Source organism: Mirounga leonina, unplaced genomic scaffold (genome assembly GCF_011800145.1).
Source record: "Mirounga leonina isolate KUSES-001 unplaced genomic scaffold, KU_Mleo_1.0 Mir_125, whole genome shotgun sequence".
In the NCBI taxonomy this organism is placed as follows: Eukaryota; Metazoa; Chordata; class Mammalia; order Carnivora; family Phocidae; genus Mirounga; species Mirounga leonina.
In genome coordinates this window covers 44,227,386-44,248,569 of record NW_023270305.1, presented here as the reverse complement: position 1 = coordinate 44,248,569, position 21,184 = coordinate 44,227,386, and the positions used below count along the sequence as shown (strand labels likewise).

At 44.7% G+C, this 21,184-nt stretch overlaps 1 protein-coding gene across 3 annotated transcripts in view; it reads right to left on the bottom strand.

The window, feature by feature from the left end:
* TGFA (transforming growth factor alpha) overlaps positions 1 to 21,184 on the bottom strand; it is a 106,346-nt gene that overhangs the window by 19,319 nt on the left and 65,843 nt on the right. For 2 of the 3 annotated variants that reach the window (XM_035001353.1, XM_035001352.1), the window contains exon 3: positions 584 to 704. In XM_035001353.1, the coding sequence (XP_034857244.1) occupies positions 584 to 704 (121 nt within the window). The remainder of the gene's footprint in view (positions 1 to 583; positions 705 to 21,184) is intronic. The other variant, XM_035001354.1, reaches the window with a different exon arrangement.

Sequence of the window (21,184 nt, the reverse complement as noted above, 5' to 3'; positions counted from 1 at the left end):
TCAGAGGGATCCAACCCAACACCTTGCCCTCAAGAAATTCTAACGAGTGAATTAAACTTGAATCCAGGACTCTTCAGGCTTTGCAATAACCCAGGAGTGACCCAAGATGCTCGTGAAAAATGCAGACCCCCAGGCTCCAACCCTCAGGGGTTCTGCCTCAGCGACTTTGGGCTGGAGCCCTGGAATCTGGATTTTTCAGCAGCTGGGTGTGAAGCAGCAGTCCCTCAGCCTGCTGCTCTGATCCTCCATGTCCAGCTTCCGGGGTCTCAGGCGTGTCTCGTGGAGGTAAATGTTTTTTTTTTTTTTTTTTTAAGATTTATTTATTTATTTATTTATTTGGGACAGAGAGAATGAGAGAGAGAGAGCACATGAGAGGGTGGAGGGTCAGAGGCAGAAGCAGGCTCCCTGCTGAGCAGGGAGCCCGATGCGGGACTCGATCCCGGGACTCCAGGACCATGACCTGAGCCGAAGGCAGTCGCTTAACCAACTGAGCCACCCAGGCGCCCTTGGAGGTAAATGTTCTTGTAATTGGCTGCTGGGATGCCCCCAGCCCCAGAATCTCAGGACACGAGGGAACACTTACACGCATGCTGGTTTGTCTTCCTGCACCAAAAACCTGCAGGTTCCATGGAAGCAGAACTGACTGTGGGAATCTGGGCAGTCATTAAAATGGGACACCACAGCTGCGGCCACAGGCGGGTCTGCTGGAGAGAGAGAAGACATTTGGCTCAGACCCATGGCTTAGCAAGACACACCCGCAGGCCCTCACCAATCAAGGAGCAGGGGCGCCCTCCTGGCTGGGATTTCTAGTCCCTCCCTGCCTGTCGTCCTCAGCGCTCCCTCACTTTCTAATGGCCAGTCCAGGACCAGAGACACCTACATCACGCACTTCCCAGCAGGGCTATATTATGTACTTACCAAGGTTGAAAACAAAACAATCTCTCCAAAAGATTCACTGTAATTCAGAGATACCAGGGCAGTTTTAGCTACCAGAGCATTTAAAGCCTATTCCCCACGCGACCTGATTTTACTTTTGCAAAGCAACAGTGATCATTCTTTTAAGAGAGCCTTCACAAAACTGGTTTTTTAAAAAAGATTTTATTTATTTTTTGACAGAGAGAGATAGCCAGAGAGGGAACACAAGCAGGCGGAGTGGGAGAGGGAGAAGCAGGCTTCCCGCGGAGCAGGGAGCCCGATGCGGGGCTCGATCCCAGGATCCCGGGACCATGATCTGAGCCGAAGGCAGATGCTTAACGACTGAGCCACCCAGGCGCCCCTATAAAACTCTGTTTTAAAGGCAAGAAACCAGAAAGTAGTTACAGAGGTGTACTAAATGACCATTAAATTGATGCTGAGGAAGAACCGTTAATGACACAGAAAGATGCTCACGATACGTTATTGTAAGTGAAACTGGTACATTTCCCATTTGGCCTGTAACGTATAATTCTACTGAAATAAAAAGAAATTTAGATACAAATAAGTCTGGGAAAGCTATACACAAAAATGGTAGCAAGAGGCTCTCTTGGATCACTCCTAATCCTGCCATGAAGATGACTGAAAGCCCGGAGGTCCACCTGGGAGCAGCACGCACAGTACCCGGAAAGCTGGGAGCTGGCAGGAAGGGCGGCAGAGTCTGGGAAAGGGACAGGTCCCACTCACAGCCCTGGCTCCCGTCACTCACAGGAGCCTGGGGTGTTACCAAACCTTTCCGGGTTCTCCCTCCTTGGCTTTCAGACGGGAATAAGAACAGCCACCAGGAGCACCCTACGGAACAACACATGAATAGACCTGCTGACCAGCCCATGGGGCATCACTTCGGATTTATTTTAATGGACTCCAGTAGCCTTGTTTTGTCCAAGTAACACTCGAGACCCAGTAGATAGCTATTTCAAGATGGCATGATAGATGCAGCTTCCATGCTTTTTCAAAAGGTCCTCTTATGCTTGTGTTTTGGGGAGTGGTCTTTCCTACTTTTTTTTTTTTTGAAAAAAGTATGTTCTTAGAGCTCTTGCTCTTGGAGAAAAGGCAGACCATTTCTTATTGTGGGGTTTTAGACTACCACTAAATATTAAACTCACATTGCCATCTCTCCATTCATGAATTGCTTCTAGAAGTGTCATCTTTGGAAATCTCATAATTCCAGTGGAAAAACTGGAGGCTGAAAATTCAACAGATTTCCTGGTGCAGAAGGTGAGAGACTGCTTAGTGGCCATGAGCACGGGCTTAAGATGCAGAAACACAGGGGTCAGTCTGAATCCTGCCTCTGCCACCACTTGAGCCCCTCTAGCCTGCCTCTGCCTCCATAAGATGGGGAGTCCATCTGCCTCCTGGCTGGCTCTGAGGGCTGACCGAGGCAAAAGTTGTTCAGTACTGGACTCTGTACATGCTCTGGTACGTACCACTCGGCTGTTAGTTCTTCCATCACTGATAATCCCAAGATGCTAATGAGTCTCCACGTGTGGTCAGACCATTACAGTATATGACCTCTCCCTCCCACCATAAATTCAGTGTAGTGTAACAAAAAATCCAAGTGTCCTTATAGACTTCCCCACGTGAGGACAGGCAGAGGCGCCCAAAGCCAGGTGGAGATGCCGGCCCGTGGCTGCCGGCCAGCCTCGCCTCTGCTGTGGCAGCTCCCTGTCCAGCAGCGGCCTCCGGGACATGTGGTCCAACTGCCTCAGCTGGTAACAGCGAGCCGGCGAGTCTGAGGCCCGGGTGGTTGAGGAATGGGCTTGCTCACTTACGGACCGTGGATACCGGGATGTTGGGGCTGGAAGGGTCTGCCGCGGTTCACCTAACTGGCTTCTCTGTGCTCATTAAACTTGTCGAAGAGCAAATACAAAGAGATGAGGGGCTGGAGACCAGTGGATCTAATTTGATTTAGACCCTGAAAAAGGCTTTTGATAAGCTCCACAAAAGGCCCTTTAGACGACTACCTCCAAGCAGCTAGTGGGAGTCCCTCGGCAGGGTTCAGAGTTGGGCTCCTCAGATGTCTGTGGACCAGCAGCTTTAAGCCCCCTCGAGCTCACCAGAGAGCCCAGTTCACAGGCCCTGCCCTTGGACCTACTGAATTAGGATCTTTGGGATGGTGCCCAAGAATCTCTGTGACAAGCTTTCTAGGTGATTTTTTTTTTTCCCCTAAAAGTCAGGTTTATTGAGCTAGAATTGATGTAGCATACCCGGGCCCTCCAGGTGATTCTGATGTGCACTGATGTGGAGACCCAGGCTTGTATTATACACGAGGCACACTGTTCAGAGACAAAAGACCTCTTAGAAAAGCAAAACAACAGGGGTCTTGAAAGGGACCCTTTTTGGAGCTTGTCACCTGCCAGCTCTTCAAAACCCAAGTGGCACTAAGGCCTGCAATCTGCTGACATTCTTTGTGGTCAAGTGTCAGGTCACTAGATATGCACTGGAACAACAACTCGGGATCTGTCCTTTGGGAACGCTACTCTCCAAAATGGATCGGTAAGGAGTAGATTCAATGCCATGTTCTCAGTTAGCCTGTATTTATGGATATTTTGCCCCATCTCATAAATGACTCAAGGAGTCTTTGTAAAAATAGGTCTCGTCAAAAAGGGGATGCAAATGGGAAAGACGTGAGAGAGAGAGAGAGACAGAGGCAGAGAAGGGATGGGGAGAGAGGAACAGAGGGAGACAGAGACAGGCAGTGCAAAAGGGAAGGGGACATCAGGGCAAAGAAGAATAAGGATGGGGGGACAGAGCAAAGAGGTTGGGTGTTAGGCTCATATACAAGGACACACATCAGACGGTCACGCTATGTGCTGAAGCTGAGCGGCATATGGAGCTCTATGCCTCCCAGCGCGGCCCAAGCAAGGATGCACAGGGGCCATCAGATGGAAATGTGCTCATTCTGCACTTGCAGGGCAGGCTCAGCTTGGCCCAGGTCTATGGTCACAGAGCAACTCTTCTTCTGTGGCTGCTTTTGAAGAGCACTTACTTGTTACAGTGGACAATATCCTCCTCGATTTCCTGGTGACGAGGCAGAAGCATCTGCCAATGTAAACCCTCTGTGTGTCACGCAGCTCACTAAGAAGCCCAAGAGCCCAGGCAATGAGGAAGGTCCCTGCCACGGTCACGGTGACAGCAGTTCACGCACGTCAGAGACCAGGATGAGCACAGGCGTCTGAGGCAGAACTCGGGCTCCATAATCCCACCTGCCTGACGCAGCCCGAGGCACTGAGGTGCCAAGGGAGCTCAATGCCAGTTGACTATCATAATCACGAAAACACCGTTTATTTTTAAAACCTTCTTCCTGATCACAAAAGCGATACATCGCTGTAGAAACCTTTTGTAAATGCCACTGTAAAATTAAACAAAAGCACCTTAGAGTATAAAAAGTAAAAGCATGAGAATTACGTAAGTACATGCTGCACACATGCACTCATGTAAACTACTGCTTCCTTCTGTTACTTGCATTTTCCCCCTTTGATATAATCACAAACATCTTAAAAGCAAGCACCTCGTTCAAGAATGGACACAGGGTGACGTCCTGGCCCCCGACCCCAAGAAGCTCCATGTGTGTAATGTGCAGGGCAGGTCCTGTTTCCAGCGGCACACCTGGCAGCTTTGGGTTTACATGAGCTGCACGTGAGAAGTGGAGGGGAAGGAGGGAACGAGACAGTGGTCCCAGGGGGAGCCACACCGTGGCCCTGTGCTCTGCCTGTGTCACCTCAGTGCGAGCCAGCCACAGCAGGAGGGGAGGCAGTGGGCACGCCGGCCCCTAGAGCTGCTGTGCAGGCCTCACGGACTCCGGGGCCCAGAAGCCCCGCGCAAAGTGCGAAGCAGGCCGCAAGTGCGGGGCAGTGATCGTTCCCGTTCTAGGGCTTTTAAAAATGTTTGCCTCAGACACCACCAGAATCAGCAGAGAAAACTCCAACACTGCAGCACGGTCAGCCCAGACAGACAAGACCACTCCAGCTGATGTTCCCAGAAGCTTCCCCAAGGTTCTGGAGGAAAGGGAGTCTGGGAAGGTCAGGAGGAGGAGAGGAAGGGCTCCCACTTTCTGCGTGCTGCTATGTCCCGGGTGCTGCTCGTGTATCACCTCTCCGATCCAGGCAGGGTAGGCCGTCACGCCAGGTGGAGGATTTGCTCAGTAACTTCAATCAAAATGAGCTTTACAAGGAAACCCCCAAATTCCCAGCATCGTCCCAGAGAATGAGTCTCTCTTTTTCCCTTCCTCCTTCTCTCTCTCCCCTCCTACTCTTTCTCTACCTTCCTCTACTCTCTTGCCTTTTCCCCTCATAATTTGTCTTTTCTTTCTAAAAACTCAAGGAAATATCAAGTGGAGGAAGGAAAAGCCTAGATATTTATGTAGGAAAGGAAGGCAGCGAAGGCCAACAGGTAACTCCAAGGAGGGCCCCCCCAAAGTCCAGACAGCTGGCTGTACTCCCCTGGGCTCTGGACCCTGTGTTTGTCTCCTCCAGGCCCTGATCCGAGTCTGATTAGTCCTCAAGGCTTGATTGGAAAACCAAATGCTCCCATTTTTGGAACAGACCTCATACCGAGCCCATCCATAGCTGGAATTTCAAAGCCGCTCAGTTCCTGTTGCTCTGAAGTTTATGAGAGGCCTCTCTGACACCGTTAAGCAAACAGACATCTTGCAGACACCACGGTCTCCAGGGAAGCTGTGAAAGCTCTGCCCAGAGACCACAGACCCACTAATAGGACCTGGAGCCCAGCTCCACTCACGGGAAAGGGGTTTGGAATAGTGATCAAGGGGCACGAAAACCAGGGATTCAATTCACAGGATGGGTCTCTCCAGCTCAGAAGGGCCAGGGAGGCAGCCATCTGGACAGTTCCCCGAGGAGCAGCATCCACGCCACCAAGTGCAACCACCCCCTTTGCAGAGCAGCCCTACTTGGACTTTCTGGGCGGGTCAGGGGGAGCCGGCCGAAGCGGCGGCCCTCCCTCTCTTCCCAGATGTTAGAAGTTGCGGACACGTTTGTCCGTTGCAAAGCTTACATCATTTATAGCCATTTCATCACTTCCTCAAATATCACGGCTAACTCTGTGACAATTTAATAACGACGCCTGGCTTTTCAGTCGGAACTTTCAGCCAAGGTTTTTGACTTGGGACTAAATATGTTCTCTTCAGACACTACAATGGCAAAACCAACTAATGCTTCTGGAATGTCTAGGAGAAAAGGCAGATGACTTTAATGAAGATGGGAGCGAGCCAGCGGCCCCTGGTGAAGCCAGGGGAGGGTACGCAGCGGAGACCCGAACTCTGATGCTCCCTGGGGGATGGGGCTTCCATCCTGCCCCAGTGCCAGGCTCAGTTCTGGGATGGAGGAGGCTTGCTGCGGGCCACCCTCAGGCCCATCCGACAGGGTTGGCATTCCATGCTTACGTGAGGCAACGCATGGACTGACGGAGTTAGCCAGCGTGGGAAGGAAAAAGGCTGGTGCGCAGGGTGGCAGAAGTGCTAAGCCAGTGCTTAGAGAAGTCAGGGGAGTAGAACACAGATGCGTCTCCAGATACAGACGGGGGAGCAGAGACTCTGGCCCCTGGGGGCTTGAGGGGTGAGAAGAACAACTCTTGGAAGGTTTGTAAGTGATCCTGAGGATGAGGAGGACGGTCAGTACCGAGTGGCAACACTGCTGACCTCTACCGCAGAGAGGAATGTCTCACGACAGAAGACAACGAGTATGGGCATTTCCTGAGGCCATGTGAGTGGGCAGAGCAGGGGGGCAGCTTTGAAGTGAGCAGCGGAAATCAGCAGAGCATGGGAAAGGAACCCCAGTCAGACTTCCAGGAGGAGGAGCACACACCTTACTCCCTGGGATGGGTGTGGAGGATGAGATCAATATAATCATCCAGCTCACTCATTAGTAAAACCAAGAACAGCGAATACTTAAAAAATAACAGATAAAGCAATTTGAAAAGAGTTTGGCTTCAGAGTAGCAACACTTAAGAGAGAAGGGACATTCATTTTAGTTAAGCAATGAAAGGAAAAGTCACTTTTGCTGGTGCTGTGGTTCTCCCGCCGCTCCTCTTGAGGAGGGGAGTGTGTGGGGGGAGGGAAGGCAGTGCCATTTCTGTGACTATCATCCCCACCCCCAAGATTCTCAACTTCCTGAGAGTAACTCCTATACGTAAAAGATCCATATTTTTCCTATAACACAATCCCTGAACACAGATTCACAAATTCTTCAGCAATCTTTTCCAACCCGGTCTTATTTGGACCCTATTTGGCCTTCTTAAACTGGCTTTTAGACCCTACCCACCACTCCGTCTCCACTTAAGGGCATGGGTGCCGCATCATCTCATTAAATCTCCACTCACCCTATGGGGTAAGCATTACTAGTCCCTGTTTAGTTTAGGTAACGTCCCGGTGGACACATAGTTAGAAGTGTTAGAAAGTACTAGAATTGTCATTTTATCTCTGTCCTTTCTGATTTTAAGAGAATGCAGAGCTGTAGAAAACGAGGATACTATTCAAGTCCAGGAAGAATGCTGGGAAGGCACACAATCTAAGTCTACAAATCATGTGGCAGTGAGGAAGAACGCTTCACTTGTTAGGCCGCTTCTAGTAATCAGAAAGGGGCACTTTTAGGGGAAACAAGAGGAAGCATTACTTTATTTCAGGGAGAAGTGGGAAACTCCACATATGGAACTTATTATTTCCACAAGGGAGCAGTGGCTAAGAAGCATGGATGCAAAAGAGATTTCTATACGTCCATGGATGATGGTTAACTGAGGAGTAGATGGAAGTGGGGTGGGGGCTGACTCACAGGATGGTACTAAACTCCCTCACAAAGTACATCCCCACCACAGCCCCAACCTCTGGGCTCTGTGGTGCCCATGCCCAAAAGACCAGGAGCTTCTGGCTCAGAGCAGAATTAAAATGGACCCTTGAATTGTTTTTGTAGCTTTAAACAAGATGCTGGTGTGTGTGTGGGGGGGGTGGGGTGGGGGGGTTTTGGAATCCATAAAGGAACCTTTAAGCTAATTCAATTCCCTCTGATCATCTCTCTTTGGGTAAAACCCAAGGGGAACATCAGATGTGATAGAACTAATTCACAGAAAGGTATGAATAAAGAAGCTGACGACATATTTTCTGCTTTCTCACAAAGATACTGGGTTTTTGTTTTTTTTTTAAAGATTTTATTTATTTATTTGAGAGAGAGAGAATGAGAGAGAGAGCAAGCACATGAGAGGGGGGAGGGTCAGAGGGAGAAGCAGACTCCCTGCCGAGCAGGGAGCCCGATGCGGGACTCGATCCCGGGACTCCAGGATCATGACCTGAGCCGAAGGCAGTCGCTTAACCAACTGAGCCACCCAGGCGCCCCGATACTGGATTTTAATAACAGTGCGTGTGTGTGTGATGGGAAAACAGATACACATTCAGAGCAAAAGTCACGGGTGGTACATGACCCCAGTGGGGTTCATCCTGTCTGTGCTTATTCCAAAGGCAGAACTTGCCTCACCTTTTCCTAGTCCAACAGGGAGAAGAGAATAGACAACATGAACACAGAAGTATTTTGCTAGGTTCATATCCTACCTAAAGTACCTGGACTTAGAGTTTTTAACCCAGTGTGGATTTTCTGAGGTTAGACTATGATGATGATAATGATGGTGATGACTTATTAATAGTAGCCACTATTAATAAATTGTCTACTAACTCCAAGCACTATTGCCCAGCACTGTATCCAGAGAGTTCCATTTAATCCTGTGAGGTAGTCATTACTATCCCAGTCTTACTGATGAAGAAAATGAAGCCAGTCAGTAAATGGCAGAGCTGAATCCAGAACTCATGGTTGGCTGTCTCTAAAGCTCTTGCTCTAATACACAACACATTGTCACTACACACGGTGTGTGTGTGTGTGTGTGTGTGTGTGTGTGTGTGTGTGTGAGAAAGAGAGAGAGTGAGAGAAGATATGAATAAGTTGAGGGTTAAGAAATCCTTACGGGCACCTTCTGTAGTTAAGACAACTCTTCCATTTGAAGAATAAACAAATCAGGAATTACCATGAAACATGAAACCCTCAGGACCATTTTAGAAGTAAAAGAGCTAAGAGTCTCAAGGCAAAATGGTTTTAATTAGCAAAGAGGCTTTAGGAATCTAAAATACAATCTCAGTGTAGTCATGTGAATTACAGGCTAAAACCAGAGTCTGCATACTCATCTAATGATGTCCAGCATACATATTTCAACTTGGCCTCTGACTTGCACTCAGCTACACCACTAACACTACCTCCTCCCCCAAAGGGCATGAGGAAGGATGCACAAGTAGTCCCCGACTGCATTCTAGATCCATTATGGATTAAAAAAAGATGGGACTGGAAGGGGAATACACCTGACCCAGAAGATGATCCCTCCCACTGAGCTCCTCTTCCTCCTCACTACCCGTTTCTCCAGCCCCCAGCTTGCTCCTTCTTTCCCTACCTTGGCTTTAGTAATTTTAAGCAAAAAAACCAATTAAGAAAATTGCAGGTCATGATTTTGCTTTGAAGACTGAAAACCAAACCTCCCCTTTCTCTTATTACTTAATAACTTGATTTCAAAGAGACAGATCATTTCTTTTTTTCATATCTTCAAACCAGAAAGCCCCTTATTCTAATTACATCCTCTTGGGTGTCAACCAGCATTTGAAACTTCATTTCAAATTTCCATTTACAAAGTAAACAAGGATATCTATGTTTCGGCTTTGAACCAAAACGTGAATGGCTCTGGGAACTAGAGCTGAGTCCTGTTGGATGGGGAATTCTGTTTTGGCTTTGTTGAAGGAACAGCCCCGTTGGAGCCCAGGGCTACCTGGCTTTACAGTCTGTGTATGTCTCTGTTCTCCTCTTTATTAATATCAAAACTGTTAGGTAAAGTGGTTGGCAAGAAACCCTCAATCCACCCTTAGGAAAAAAATGCTTCCTCTTGTTGAGTCTTTGAACCATAATCCCTTCAAACCTTCCACACCGAGTACATGTAAGCACTACTGGGATGACTGTTTTTCTAGAACATTCTATTCCTTCAGAACTTTTGACAGATGCCTTTTTCATTTACAGTCTGCAGATGCAGTCTGGGTGGACAAACGATACTCTTCATTTTAAGTGAGGAAATTAAGGCATCCAGAGGTAAATTTAAGACAAAGCTCAACAGCCTTAAAAACACAGGCATGAATTTGTGGCTGGGAATGTGTCCCATGGCAAAAATGTGACTCTTCTTTTTTCATCTGGGTGTTATAACAATGATTTGTGATTGCCCTTAGATAAAAGACCTTCAAGATTACATTCCAGAGGAAAGACACCTAGATTTTAAGAGAGAGGTGGGATTTATGGCAATCATTTTCTCTTTTATAATTTTCCAAATTTTATAAAATAAACATTTGAGTTTGAAAATAAAATTATTTAAAATCAAAGCCCTATGGGGCATCTGGGTGGCTCAGTTAAGCATCTGCCTTTGGCTCAGGTCATGATTGCAGGGTCCTGGGATCGAGTCCTGCATTGGGCTCCCTGCTCAGCAAGGAGACTGCTTCTCCCTCTCCCTCTGCCACTCCCCCTGCTTGTGCTTTCTGTCAAATAAAATCTTTAAAAAAAATAAAATCAAAGCCCTACATATAACACTATAATTAAAATTTAAACTTTTATTTTTTATTGCTTTGCTCACAGGAGTGTAGTTTCATAGGAGACTGACCTTAAGGAATCTAGATTTGAATCTGCATAAGATAAATCATGTTACTGTCTCATGTCGTATCATTAAAAGAGGATAAGGTGGAAGGAGACACAAAATAAGTATTTAGAGAAGATGGAGCATGTTCAGATGAAGGATGTTTAGTAAAGTGTTGAGCTCAGGCTTGGCCTCTAGGCATAGAAACCTTAAATGCCCCTACCATAAACAACAAAGCCCAGAAAGAACATGGCCTATGTGATCCACTCCATTTCCAACCCATACACCTATATCTTTTGTTGTTGTTGTTGTTGTTTCACTTAAAAGCTAACAGCAGTGAAACCATTCTATGAAGGAGGCAGTGAACGGGAGAAAGAAAAATACATGGAGCAGAGACTCCCATGAGTTTTCCCCAAACTGTGTTCCTTTCCCTGCTGCAACAGAGACTACATTTCCCAGACACTCTTGTAGGCAGATGTGACCATGTGACCAGATTGTGGCCAATGGATGTGAGCAGAAGTGATGTGGGCTCCTCCCAGGTTGGGTCCATAAAAGCCTCTGAGATCTCGCTTTTTCTTTCCCTAGCTGATGGTGAAATGGAGAGAGTTCTTCCTAGGGCATGGCGGAGGGACGAACCACAAGATGGAAATAGCCTGGGTCCTTGACTAACTGCATGGAAAGAAGTCTGCAAGGCCAGGAACACCTGCACAGACTTTGACGTAAGCAGGAAATAAATAGCACTTAGGGTTTATCTGTTATAGCAGGAGTGTTACTCTCGTGCCAAGCCTGAAGTCTGCATACTGTCTGGGAGTTTCTTATTATGAGGGAGAAATCCTCATAATAAATCCTATCCTTTTCTCCCTTTCTCCCATTGTCCCCTTCTGGGAACCTCACTCAAACACCAACATGTCTTATACTCAGAATCTGAAGTCAATCTGGCCCTGATGGGAAGCCTCCACTTTGAATCCCTTGCTCTTCAGCTGAAAATATGTCCTGTCCGTTCTCCAGCGTAGAGGGGTCAGGGCAACCCTCACAAACCTCTACAAGGGTGGTAACAGTCTTTTGGGGGCCAGGAGTGACCCATCCTGGCTCTGGATGTTTATGAGATCAGCATTTGTAACTGAGCAAAGCATGGATGGAGCAAAGGTTGCTTCTTCAAGTCAAAGTCTGAGAACAAAACAAAATATAAGGCAGGGCTGCCACAATCACCAGCCGTTTAGAGTGAAATGATGCAGCTGATGTCAATTTCCTGGGATATCAAAGCGCATTAGACAAAAATCACCAAGGCAGGCTAGCACGTAACTACTACAACTTCAGTCTTCATGAGACAGAAGGCGAATGCCCTACAATTTCTCCAAATTGCCATTTCATGCAAAATTTTAAATCAATACCACTGGAAAAAATACATGACCACCTGACCCAGAATATCTTCCTCTCTCGCTCTGTCAAATAAATAAAATCTTAAAAAAAAAAGTGATACGTGTTCATTGTAGACATTTTAGAAAATACAAAAATCCTAAGAAAACTACTTGTCTTATCACTGAGGAATAACCACTTTTTTTTTTTTTAAGATTTTATTTATTTATTTGATGGAGACAGACACAGTGAGAGAGGAAACACAAGCAGGGGGAGTGGGAGAGGGAGAAGCAGGCTTCCGGGAGCAGGGAGCCCGACACAGGGCTCGATCCCAGGACCCTGGGATCATGACCTGAGCCGAAGGCAGACACTTAACAACTGAGCCACCCAGGCGCCCTGGAATAACCACTGTTCTTACAGAACATTTTACAAGTGCTTATTATTCCTAGTAATTTTCCTTGGTTTGTCCTTTGCATATGGGACTAGGTTTCTTTGACTTCTTTTCTCTTGTACTGATTTAGAATAGATGTATTCTCTTCTCAATCTATTGATGATGGTTTTTACATTTTAAAAAATTTAGCTTACTCTATTAATGTTAAGGATGAAATCTGATATTTCATTAGCTAAGGCATTCAGTGTACTTTCCCTACCTCCTTCCTCTTGTCCCCAGTTACCAGTTATTATTATAACTTGATTTCATATCCCTATATTATTTTTATATGTAACTTCTACTTTAGTAATTTTGTATTTGGTATAACTAACTTGACAAGTTACCCTTGGACATACATTATCACTTGTTTTTCTGTCTTCCCCATTTTGGGGCTTTTTATCTTGATACAGCTGTTTATCTAGCCAAAGAGGATCTTTAAACACTTTTTTCCCAGGAAGCGTGGCTTGCAAGGGGTATGTCTACATAATGAAATATGATGTGTCTAAGAACATCTTTCTGTGTTCTCATCCAGGCTTATGGCTTTGCAAATGAATGGCAACTTGAGTCACAAACTGTAGACTTCATAGGCCTCCTTCCATTTCATTGTTTTAATAATGAAAATTGTTAAATTACATTGAACGTTAATAGTTTTAACATTAAGAACAAGTCTTTTTCAGCTTGAGAAAGTTCTCTTTAATTATTCCTTTGATGATTATGTCAACCCTGGTTTGCTCTCTTTTCTTCTTTTGGAATTGTTATTCTGTATATTGGATCATCTAGTTCTATTTTCCAGATTTCTTTTTTTCCATTATTTTTGTTTTTTGTTCTTCTGAGTTCCAGGAGATATTTACCAGGTCATTTTTTTTTTTTAATTTCACTGATTTGATTTACTGTAATATCCAGTCTATTGCTCATTGGTCCACTGTGAATATTCAAAATTGGTTGTCATATTTTTTATGCCCCTGCAGCTATTTCTTTTTTTTAAATACCTACTTGACTAATAACCTGAATATATTTCAGACTTCTATACCAACCGTTCTTAGTTGTTTTTTTTTTTTTTTTAAGATTTTATTTATTTATTTGAGAGAGAGAATGAGATAGAGCATGAGCGGGGGGAGGGTCAGAGGGAGAAGCAGACTCCCTGCCGAGCAGGGAGCCCGATGAGGGACTCGATCCAGGGACTCCAGGATCATGACCTGAGCCCAAGGCAGTCGCTTAACCAACTGAGCCACCCAGGCGCCCCCCGTTCTTAGCTTTTAATACACAGTATAATTTGCCTAAGTAAGGGGAACACGTTTTATTGAGGTATAATTGATGTCGTAAATTTCAGGTACACAACATAATGATTTGACATGTATATACTGCAAAATGATCACCATAATCTAGTTAACATCCATCACGATACAGTTATAATTTTTTTTGAAGTGAGAACTTTTAAGATCTACTCTCTCAGCAACTTTCAAATGTGAAATACAGTATTAACTATAGTTGCCATGCTGTACATTACATCCCTATGACTTATTTTATAACTGGAAGTTTATACCTTTTGATCCTCTTCATCCATTTTGCACATCCTCCAACCTTCACCTCTGGCAACCACCAATCTGTTCTCTGTATCTATGAGCTTTTTTTTTTTTTCTTTCCATTTTTAGTTCCCACATATAAGTGAGATCATATGGTATTTCACTGACTTATTTCACTTACCATAATGCCCTCCAGGTCCATCCGTGTTGTTGCAAATGGCAATTTTCATTTTGTTGTATGGCTGAATAATATTCCATTCTGTGTGTGTATGTGTGTGTGTATCATCCACTCATCTATCGATGGCACTTAGGTTGTTTTCATATCTTAGCTATTTTAAATAATGCTGCAATGACCATGCACAGAGGTGCATCCAGATGTTTCTTACTTATAGCTCTCTGGTATGGTTTCATAGATGCAATGCCAACTTCAATCGTAAGGACACAAATTAGAGATTACCCAACATCTTCTCCCATCTGTTAGGAGAACAGAAGTCACTGGAACTCCTCAAGAAGGTTCTTCTCATATAATGAATCTTTTCATGTGTCCGATAGTTTCTTTCATCGTCACCTCTACAGACACAAATCTACATTGTTGAGTATGATGGGGAGTTAAGGTTGGTTGTATCAAAGACTGTGTGGTCCTGCTCAATATTTTAGGTCCAAATAAAGACAGAAAAGGGGAAGTTTAAATGTATTGGCTTCATCCTCAGATCGAGCCCTGCATCGGGCTCCCTGCTCCTCGGGAAGCCTGCTTCTCCCTCTCCCACTCCCCTTGCTTGTGTTCCCTCTCTCGCTGTGTGTGTCAAATAAATAAATAAAATCTTTAAAAAAAAATCTTAAAAAAAAAATGTATTGGCTTCAAAGATCTGAAGAATCTGTTGCATAGAAGCAGGAGACCGAGCAAGCACAGCAGAGGGCTTCACCTTTGGGCAAGAAGGATTTTTACTGTTTTCTTCCCTTATTTGACAGGCATCCAAACCATACCAGAAATGAGAGCTGAGTTCATCATACAGTGAGGCCCTGACTGGTGTCCTTTCTTGAGGCATCAGTAACATCCAGTCTGACCTCCCGCAACCCCACTGCCACATAGCCTGCCCTTATCCCCATGCCCAGGCCTTCCAAGGTTGGGCTGTTGGTGTGATTTTGCTTATGACAGTCCCCTCACCTGCTGGACAAGTGCTGCAGTTGGGCAGAATGGGGCCCATCTGTACATTCAGTGACAGAAATTCTTCAGAGCTTCTAGTACTGACAGTTTCATATTCCAGTGATCACTCACTTCAATATAACAGTACCTCACCATCCCTACCAAAAGAGTTAAAAAGTTTCTTAAAAATTTAGTTTTTCCTGGAGGCTATTTAAAAAATGAGTGCATTGTCCGTTCTCCCTATGGGGCTCCCCAGCAAAGTGGCAGCAAGAACTGCTGCATGCTCAAAGAGTAGACTGGTTTCTCCTGCTGGATGCTTGAGCCTTACCTGGCCAATCTCCCTAAGAGCCGCATCCCCATCCTCTCTTCAAGGTCTGCCAGATTCCCAGTGAGAAAAACTCAGTGCCAATGTTCCTGCCCCTTCTATGATCTAAAGGCTTTGCCTCATAAAAAGTTGGGAATTCCTGGTTTAAACCCCACAGGCTAAGTATAAACCAACCATGTTGGAACTTTGTTCTTAAAAGAAGAAATGTTCGACAATTCCAGAAACACCAAGGTCATTTTCTCTCTTAATAGTTTCTCCAAGCCATACTGGTTCAGGAACAAAGACCTTATATTTCAACAAAATGTTTCTTTTCCATCAAAAGTAAAAGAATATAAGTAAGCCCTAAAGATATCTCTGCCTGTTGGTTTGAATTCTGTCCTTGGAAGCCATACTGAATTAAGTATCCCTCATCTAAACAACAGGTCTTTCATCTATCTGCAGTCAGCCACCAAATCTGAGTCTTTGTTGTGATCAACTCCCTGTGACAGCCAGCCTCCAAGATGGCTGCCGGGATCCCTAACTCCTGGTATCTGTGGCCTTGTGATGTCCCCTCCCACACTGTCTCGGGGTGTGTGACTTCAGAGGCTAGGTCACAAAAGGCACTGTAACTTCTGCCTTGCACATGCTCACTCACTCGCCTTCTCTCTCATTGCTCACTCTGGGGGAAGCTGGTTGCCAGGTCATCGGGATGCTCAAAGGAGGTCCATGTGGCAAGAAACTGAGGCCTCCTGCCAAGAGTTATGTGAATGAGCCATTATCTGGCTTCCAGTCAAGCTTCCAGATGACAATGCAGCCCCAGTGCTAGAAGAGACCCCGAATCGTTCTGATTCCAGCTAATCTGCTTCTGAATTCCTGACTCTCGGAACCTGTGTGTGATAAATGTTTATTGATTTAGGCTGCTAAATTCTGGAGTAATCTGTTATACAGCAATAAATAAGTGTACACTCTAAGTTTCTGCAACTTCTCTTTAGGCGAAAAAATCTGCAAACACTTTACCTCAGAATGGATTCTGACTTTTTTTAGTACCCATCTTACAATAGTCCACTACGGAGTAATAATGACAATGATAACACCAATAACAAACACATTTACCAAATGCTTTAGCGGTTGGCCTCTGTGCTAAGAGTTTTACATGTACTGTCTAGATTAATTCTTAGAAGAACCCTGTGACATCATAGTTCTATTATTCTACCCATTTTACAGATGGGGCATACAGGTATAGAGAAGTGTAGGGCCTTGCTCAAAGGCATGGAGCTAGAAGAGGCTGAGAGGAAATCTAAAAGCAGGCAGCGTGACCCCACAGCCCATGCTCTAAAGCTCTGGGCTATGGGGAACAGAGTACAGTAGGAATACCATCTCCCATGATCTTATTTCTACACTAATATAAATTAATTCTCCATCAATTTTGTCAGCAGCCCTAGAATGCTATTGGGTTATATAAACTTCTGGTCAACAAAGGGCTCTAGCTTTTCTCCACACAATCTGCTGTCAGACTTGGCCTCCTATCCTTCCTAATCAAATCACTTTTTTCCCCCTAATTAAATCATTCTTAACCTAAATAGTGTTACACATGTCACTGTTCAATTTAATCTGGTTGGTTGGCTTCGATCCAACATTCTAGCAAAATACATTTTCCTCTTTGTTTTTTATTCTATCATCCAACACGTCAGCTATCCCTGTGGGCTACCCGTCCTCTCTAAATGTGATAAATTTGCCTTACAGGTCTTTTTTTGATTTGTTCTTAAAATTCTCACCAGGAGTGGGAGATGAATCCTGCTGGCTCACCCGAGACATCCCAGGTCATTATGAGTACATCAGTGAACATTTTCTGGGGATGTTCTGGCTAAAAACTTCCTACCCTTCCTAAAAGCTCCCAGGTGGACCCAGGTAGGATATGCCTGGGGGTCCATTCATTTAAGGAGGTCCCTGTCATTGTTCGACCTCGCTGACCAGCCACTCTTCTGACTCTCATTTCTCCATTCTGTCCTACTGAATACTTCAATCTTGTCATGTGCCTTGCTGAAATCAGATTGTATTTTCTGGAAAACATGACCCTGGCAGCAGCATTTCCTTCATTGGTCCTACAATGCTAGAAAGTTAGTCTGCTTTAACTCCTTTTTGGTGGGTTCATTCAGGGGCCCAAGTCTGTCTCTGTCTTCTGCAATAATTTGGGCCAGCGTTTTCTTCAGAGAATCATCAAGTTTTATCATCTATAGTCGAAAGACTCTTCAGGTGTTTTCACTTAATGTCAGAAACCTATTTGCCTTTTTGCACCTTCTGAGCAGTTTTCACAGTCGCTACCATCTCTTAAAAATTACCAACAGGGATGGAATGATCTTTGCTACAACTTTCCTCAGTATACTGAGGTGTAATTCAACTGTACCCTTGACAATTCATTTAGAGTGTTAGGTGGTCTTTTACTAAGATCCTTGCCCATCCTTCTATTTCTTATTTATCTTCTCCAGTTTGAAGATCCTTCTTCTTGACAGAAAAGATGAAAACAAAATTATAATTAGGAGTAGTCTTTTTCTGGTTCTGCACTAACCTTATTCCACCTGCCCCAAAGAATGGACTTATTCCTTTCTTACCTGCCTGTTCCCAAATATAGCTTTAAAATGCCCTTTGTGTGTGGCCAACAGCCATGCGGGCAATCCTCAGGTTCTTCTGTCCTTCAGTTTTCCCAACATTCTCGTGAACACCTGCCAGCACCCACAGTAACACCTGCTACCCAGGAAGCACCAACATCCTCGTTCACTCAACAAAGTGTCATTCAGTACCGTTCTTTGTCATACCTCTTGGGACATGTCTTTCTTTTGATCTTCTCTGCACAGCTTATTAAGTGGTACACCAGAGAACTACATCAGAGAACCCAGATGCACGTGGGTCTTTGAATGTGTCTTTCTCATGCACCCTCTGACTATAAACTTGGAACCATTACAAGCCTTCCAACCTCTCCAGGCCATATTCCCTTTTAGAATTCTAATCATGGGATCGCATCTGGCTTTACTCTGAAGTTTTGTAAACTCTGCTATCCTGAAGTGGAACTATGCCTAGTGTTTCCCTCTTTCATGGTCATAAACTAACATGACACAGATATTAACTTGCTATCCTTTCTGGCCAAGATGCATTCAAAGCAGCAGGTGTCCCTGTTGTCTTCTCTGTATTTTGGGAACACCACAACCAACAGGTACGTAAAGAATTTTTCAGGTGTCCAATTTGTGGCACACCGAAATTTCCAGAAAATGTACCAACCTGAAGTTTGCTGTCAAACCACATTCTCTCCTTATGACTACTTTGGAATCAGCATCCAGCCAGTATTAATTACTTGGATAATTCATCCACAGAATTGATCCATGATGATACTACTTTTGATGTTCCTTCCTTTTAATCTGGACTCAAAAATACATGTCTCTGTTGAGTGTGTGCTCAACAGTTTGGGGCTGCCTGGCAAACATGTTTCTACTTCCTAATAGCACAGATTTTCTTTTGGGAAATTATCTCTTCCTTCATGGGTTTACACTGGCTTAAGGCTACAATCAGACGCCCTAGCCTCCCTTATATGCTCTTTCTCTCTAGAATTTTAATCTTGAGAAGACAAAGAGATAGTGCAAGTAGAGTTCATGCACACAACCGTGGCATGTTGTGCCCCATCCTTGTTTGGAGATGGGTTCTATAGTTCCCAGTTCCTGGCTCCCTGGAGCCACCCTGGTGGCTGTTTATTTCCAATTATGATTCTCCAGCTTTTTTGCTGATTTTGTGGGCTTCCAACAGCCTTCCAACAAGGTTGTTTTTGTTCAAGTTAGAATCGATTGAGGCAACCAAAGTACCCCAGCTGGTATGCTCTAGAGTGAGGCAGTGACTGATTCCAATACTTTCCAAGTCTCTGACCCACAGCATCTTGGGATCACCTACTCTACTCACTGGAGTCATCCATTTATTTCCATTTTCAAAAAACATTTCCCCAACAAGCACACAAGACAGAGGGGAATTAAAATTTCAAGTTGAATCTATCAGCTGCTCCAAAGTGAGCTCAAAGTCTACAGTTACCTGAAGTCTTAAGTACTGTTTATGGTAATGCTGTGTCCTACATCATTACTGTTCTTTCTTAACTCAGGCTCTCCCCTTCATGGCCTTCTTTAATGTTTTGTAAAATTTAAAAGTAGATTCACTATTGTATCTGAGAATGGAGAATCATTTCAAAGGGCTGAGTGTTACTTAGTTTTCAAACTACACCTGCTACCTTTTCCATAGCATCTGGTTTTACAGTTTTATTTGAGTCTTTCTCTCTCCTCCAAATTTCTGTTTAGGGACATACTGATCAGGCTCTTTTGCCAAACATGTACTTATTTTCCTATCTTTACATGGAATAGTCCATCTCCTGATGGAATCTTAATAGGCCATGGTCACAGTTCTTTATAATGTTTATATAGGCAGCAAGACCACTTTGGTGGCTGTTGGCCATTCCACATCATGTGTCAGATGGATGGTCAAGAAAAACCTAATACCTGCTAATTAGCTGCATCAGGGCCAACACCACACCTTTCCACTGGAAATCACAATTCCCAACCACATGGTCTCCTCCTGGAATTGAGGACTCTTCGGATCTCCTACTCTCCCATGTATCAAGGTGATGATATTTGAAAGGCAAAAGCTCACAGAGCAAGTCTCTTAATTCATGTGTCCTGAAAATATTTTTCCTAGCCTGCCAAGTCAGTAAGCCATTGCTTTCTACTGCCCACCGAAGGGGATCTTTTCTACATCTGCCCACCTGTGAGTTATTTCATCAAAATTGGGAAGGTGGATATTTTGCCTCCAGACAACAAAGCAAAAATGCCCTCTGTAGACCTGGATGGTGAAACAATGAACATTCACATCTACTCCACACCAATCCTGATGGGAAGGACCCAGGGAACAAGGGCAGGATATTTCACCTCCTTTGATCTTTGTTTGGGTACCTCCCTCTAGGGTGCATTCCTCCCAGACCAGACCCCAATCACAAGCACTTCGGTGGTCTCTCAAAAACACCTGAGTAAATCCCACCCAGATTCTTACTGCAGCTCCTTTTTTCCCCTTGTTTTAGTGACTTCTGAAATTGCCAAATCAACATGTGTTCAAGGCAGAAAACTTGAGATGACAGCAAAGCACAAAGAGAGATAAAACCTAAGTCACCTGTAAGCCCATCTCACATAGATAATCACTATTAGCACTTTGAAGGATAACCGTTGTCTTTTCTTTATGCTGTGTCCCCACTTTGTCCCCAAGAGGGAATAAAATGATATTACCATTAACATTTCCCTAACTCAGTAAGTATTCCAATGCTACTGCCAGTTGATCTTCCTTCAATGGCTGAAGTTCTCCAACTGATACATTTTCTTCAGCCAGTCTCCTCTTGGATGCTCTGATAGCTTCCCAATGTCTCAGTTTTGTAAATAATGCAGAACTGAATATCCTTCTACATAGATCTTTGTTCATGCACATCTGTGATGATTTTCCTGGGAACAGAATTAGTGTGACAAAGGAATGCTTATTTCTAAGACTTCGGAGAATGTCAAGCTGCTTTCCAGGACATTTGTAACAATTTACACTCCCCTAAGGGGGAGACGAATGGTTCTTCGCACCCTTCCCAACACCAGATACTATCTTCCATTTCCCTCTTGGCCAAGGCCATGCAGGTAGATGGGAGTCTCATACTGCATTTTCTCAATTACTTATGATACCCATTGTTTTTTCATATGATTATTAGCATTTGTATTTCAACTCCAGTTAATTAGTTGTTTATA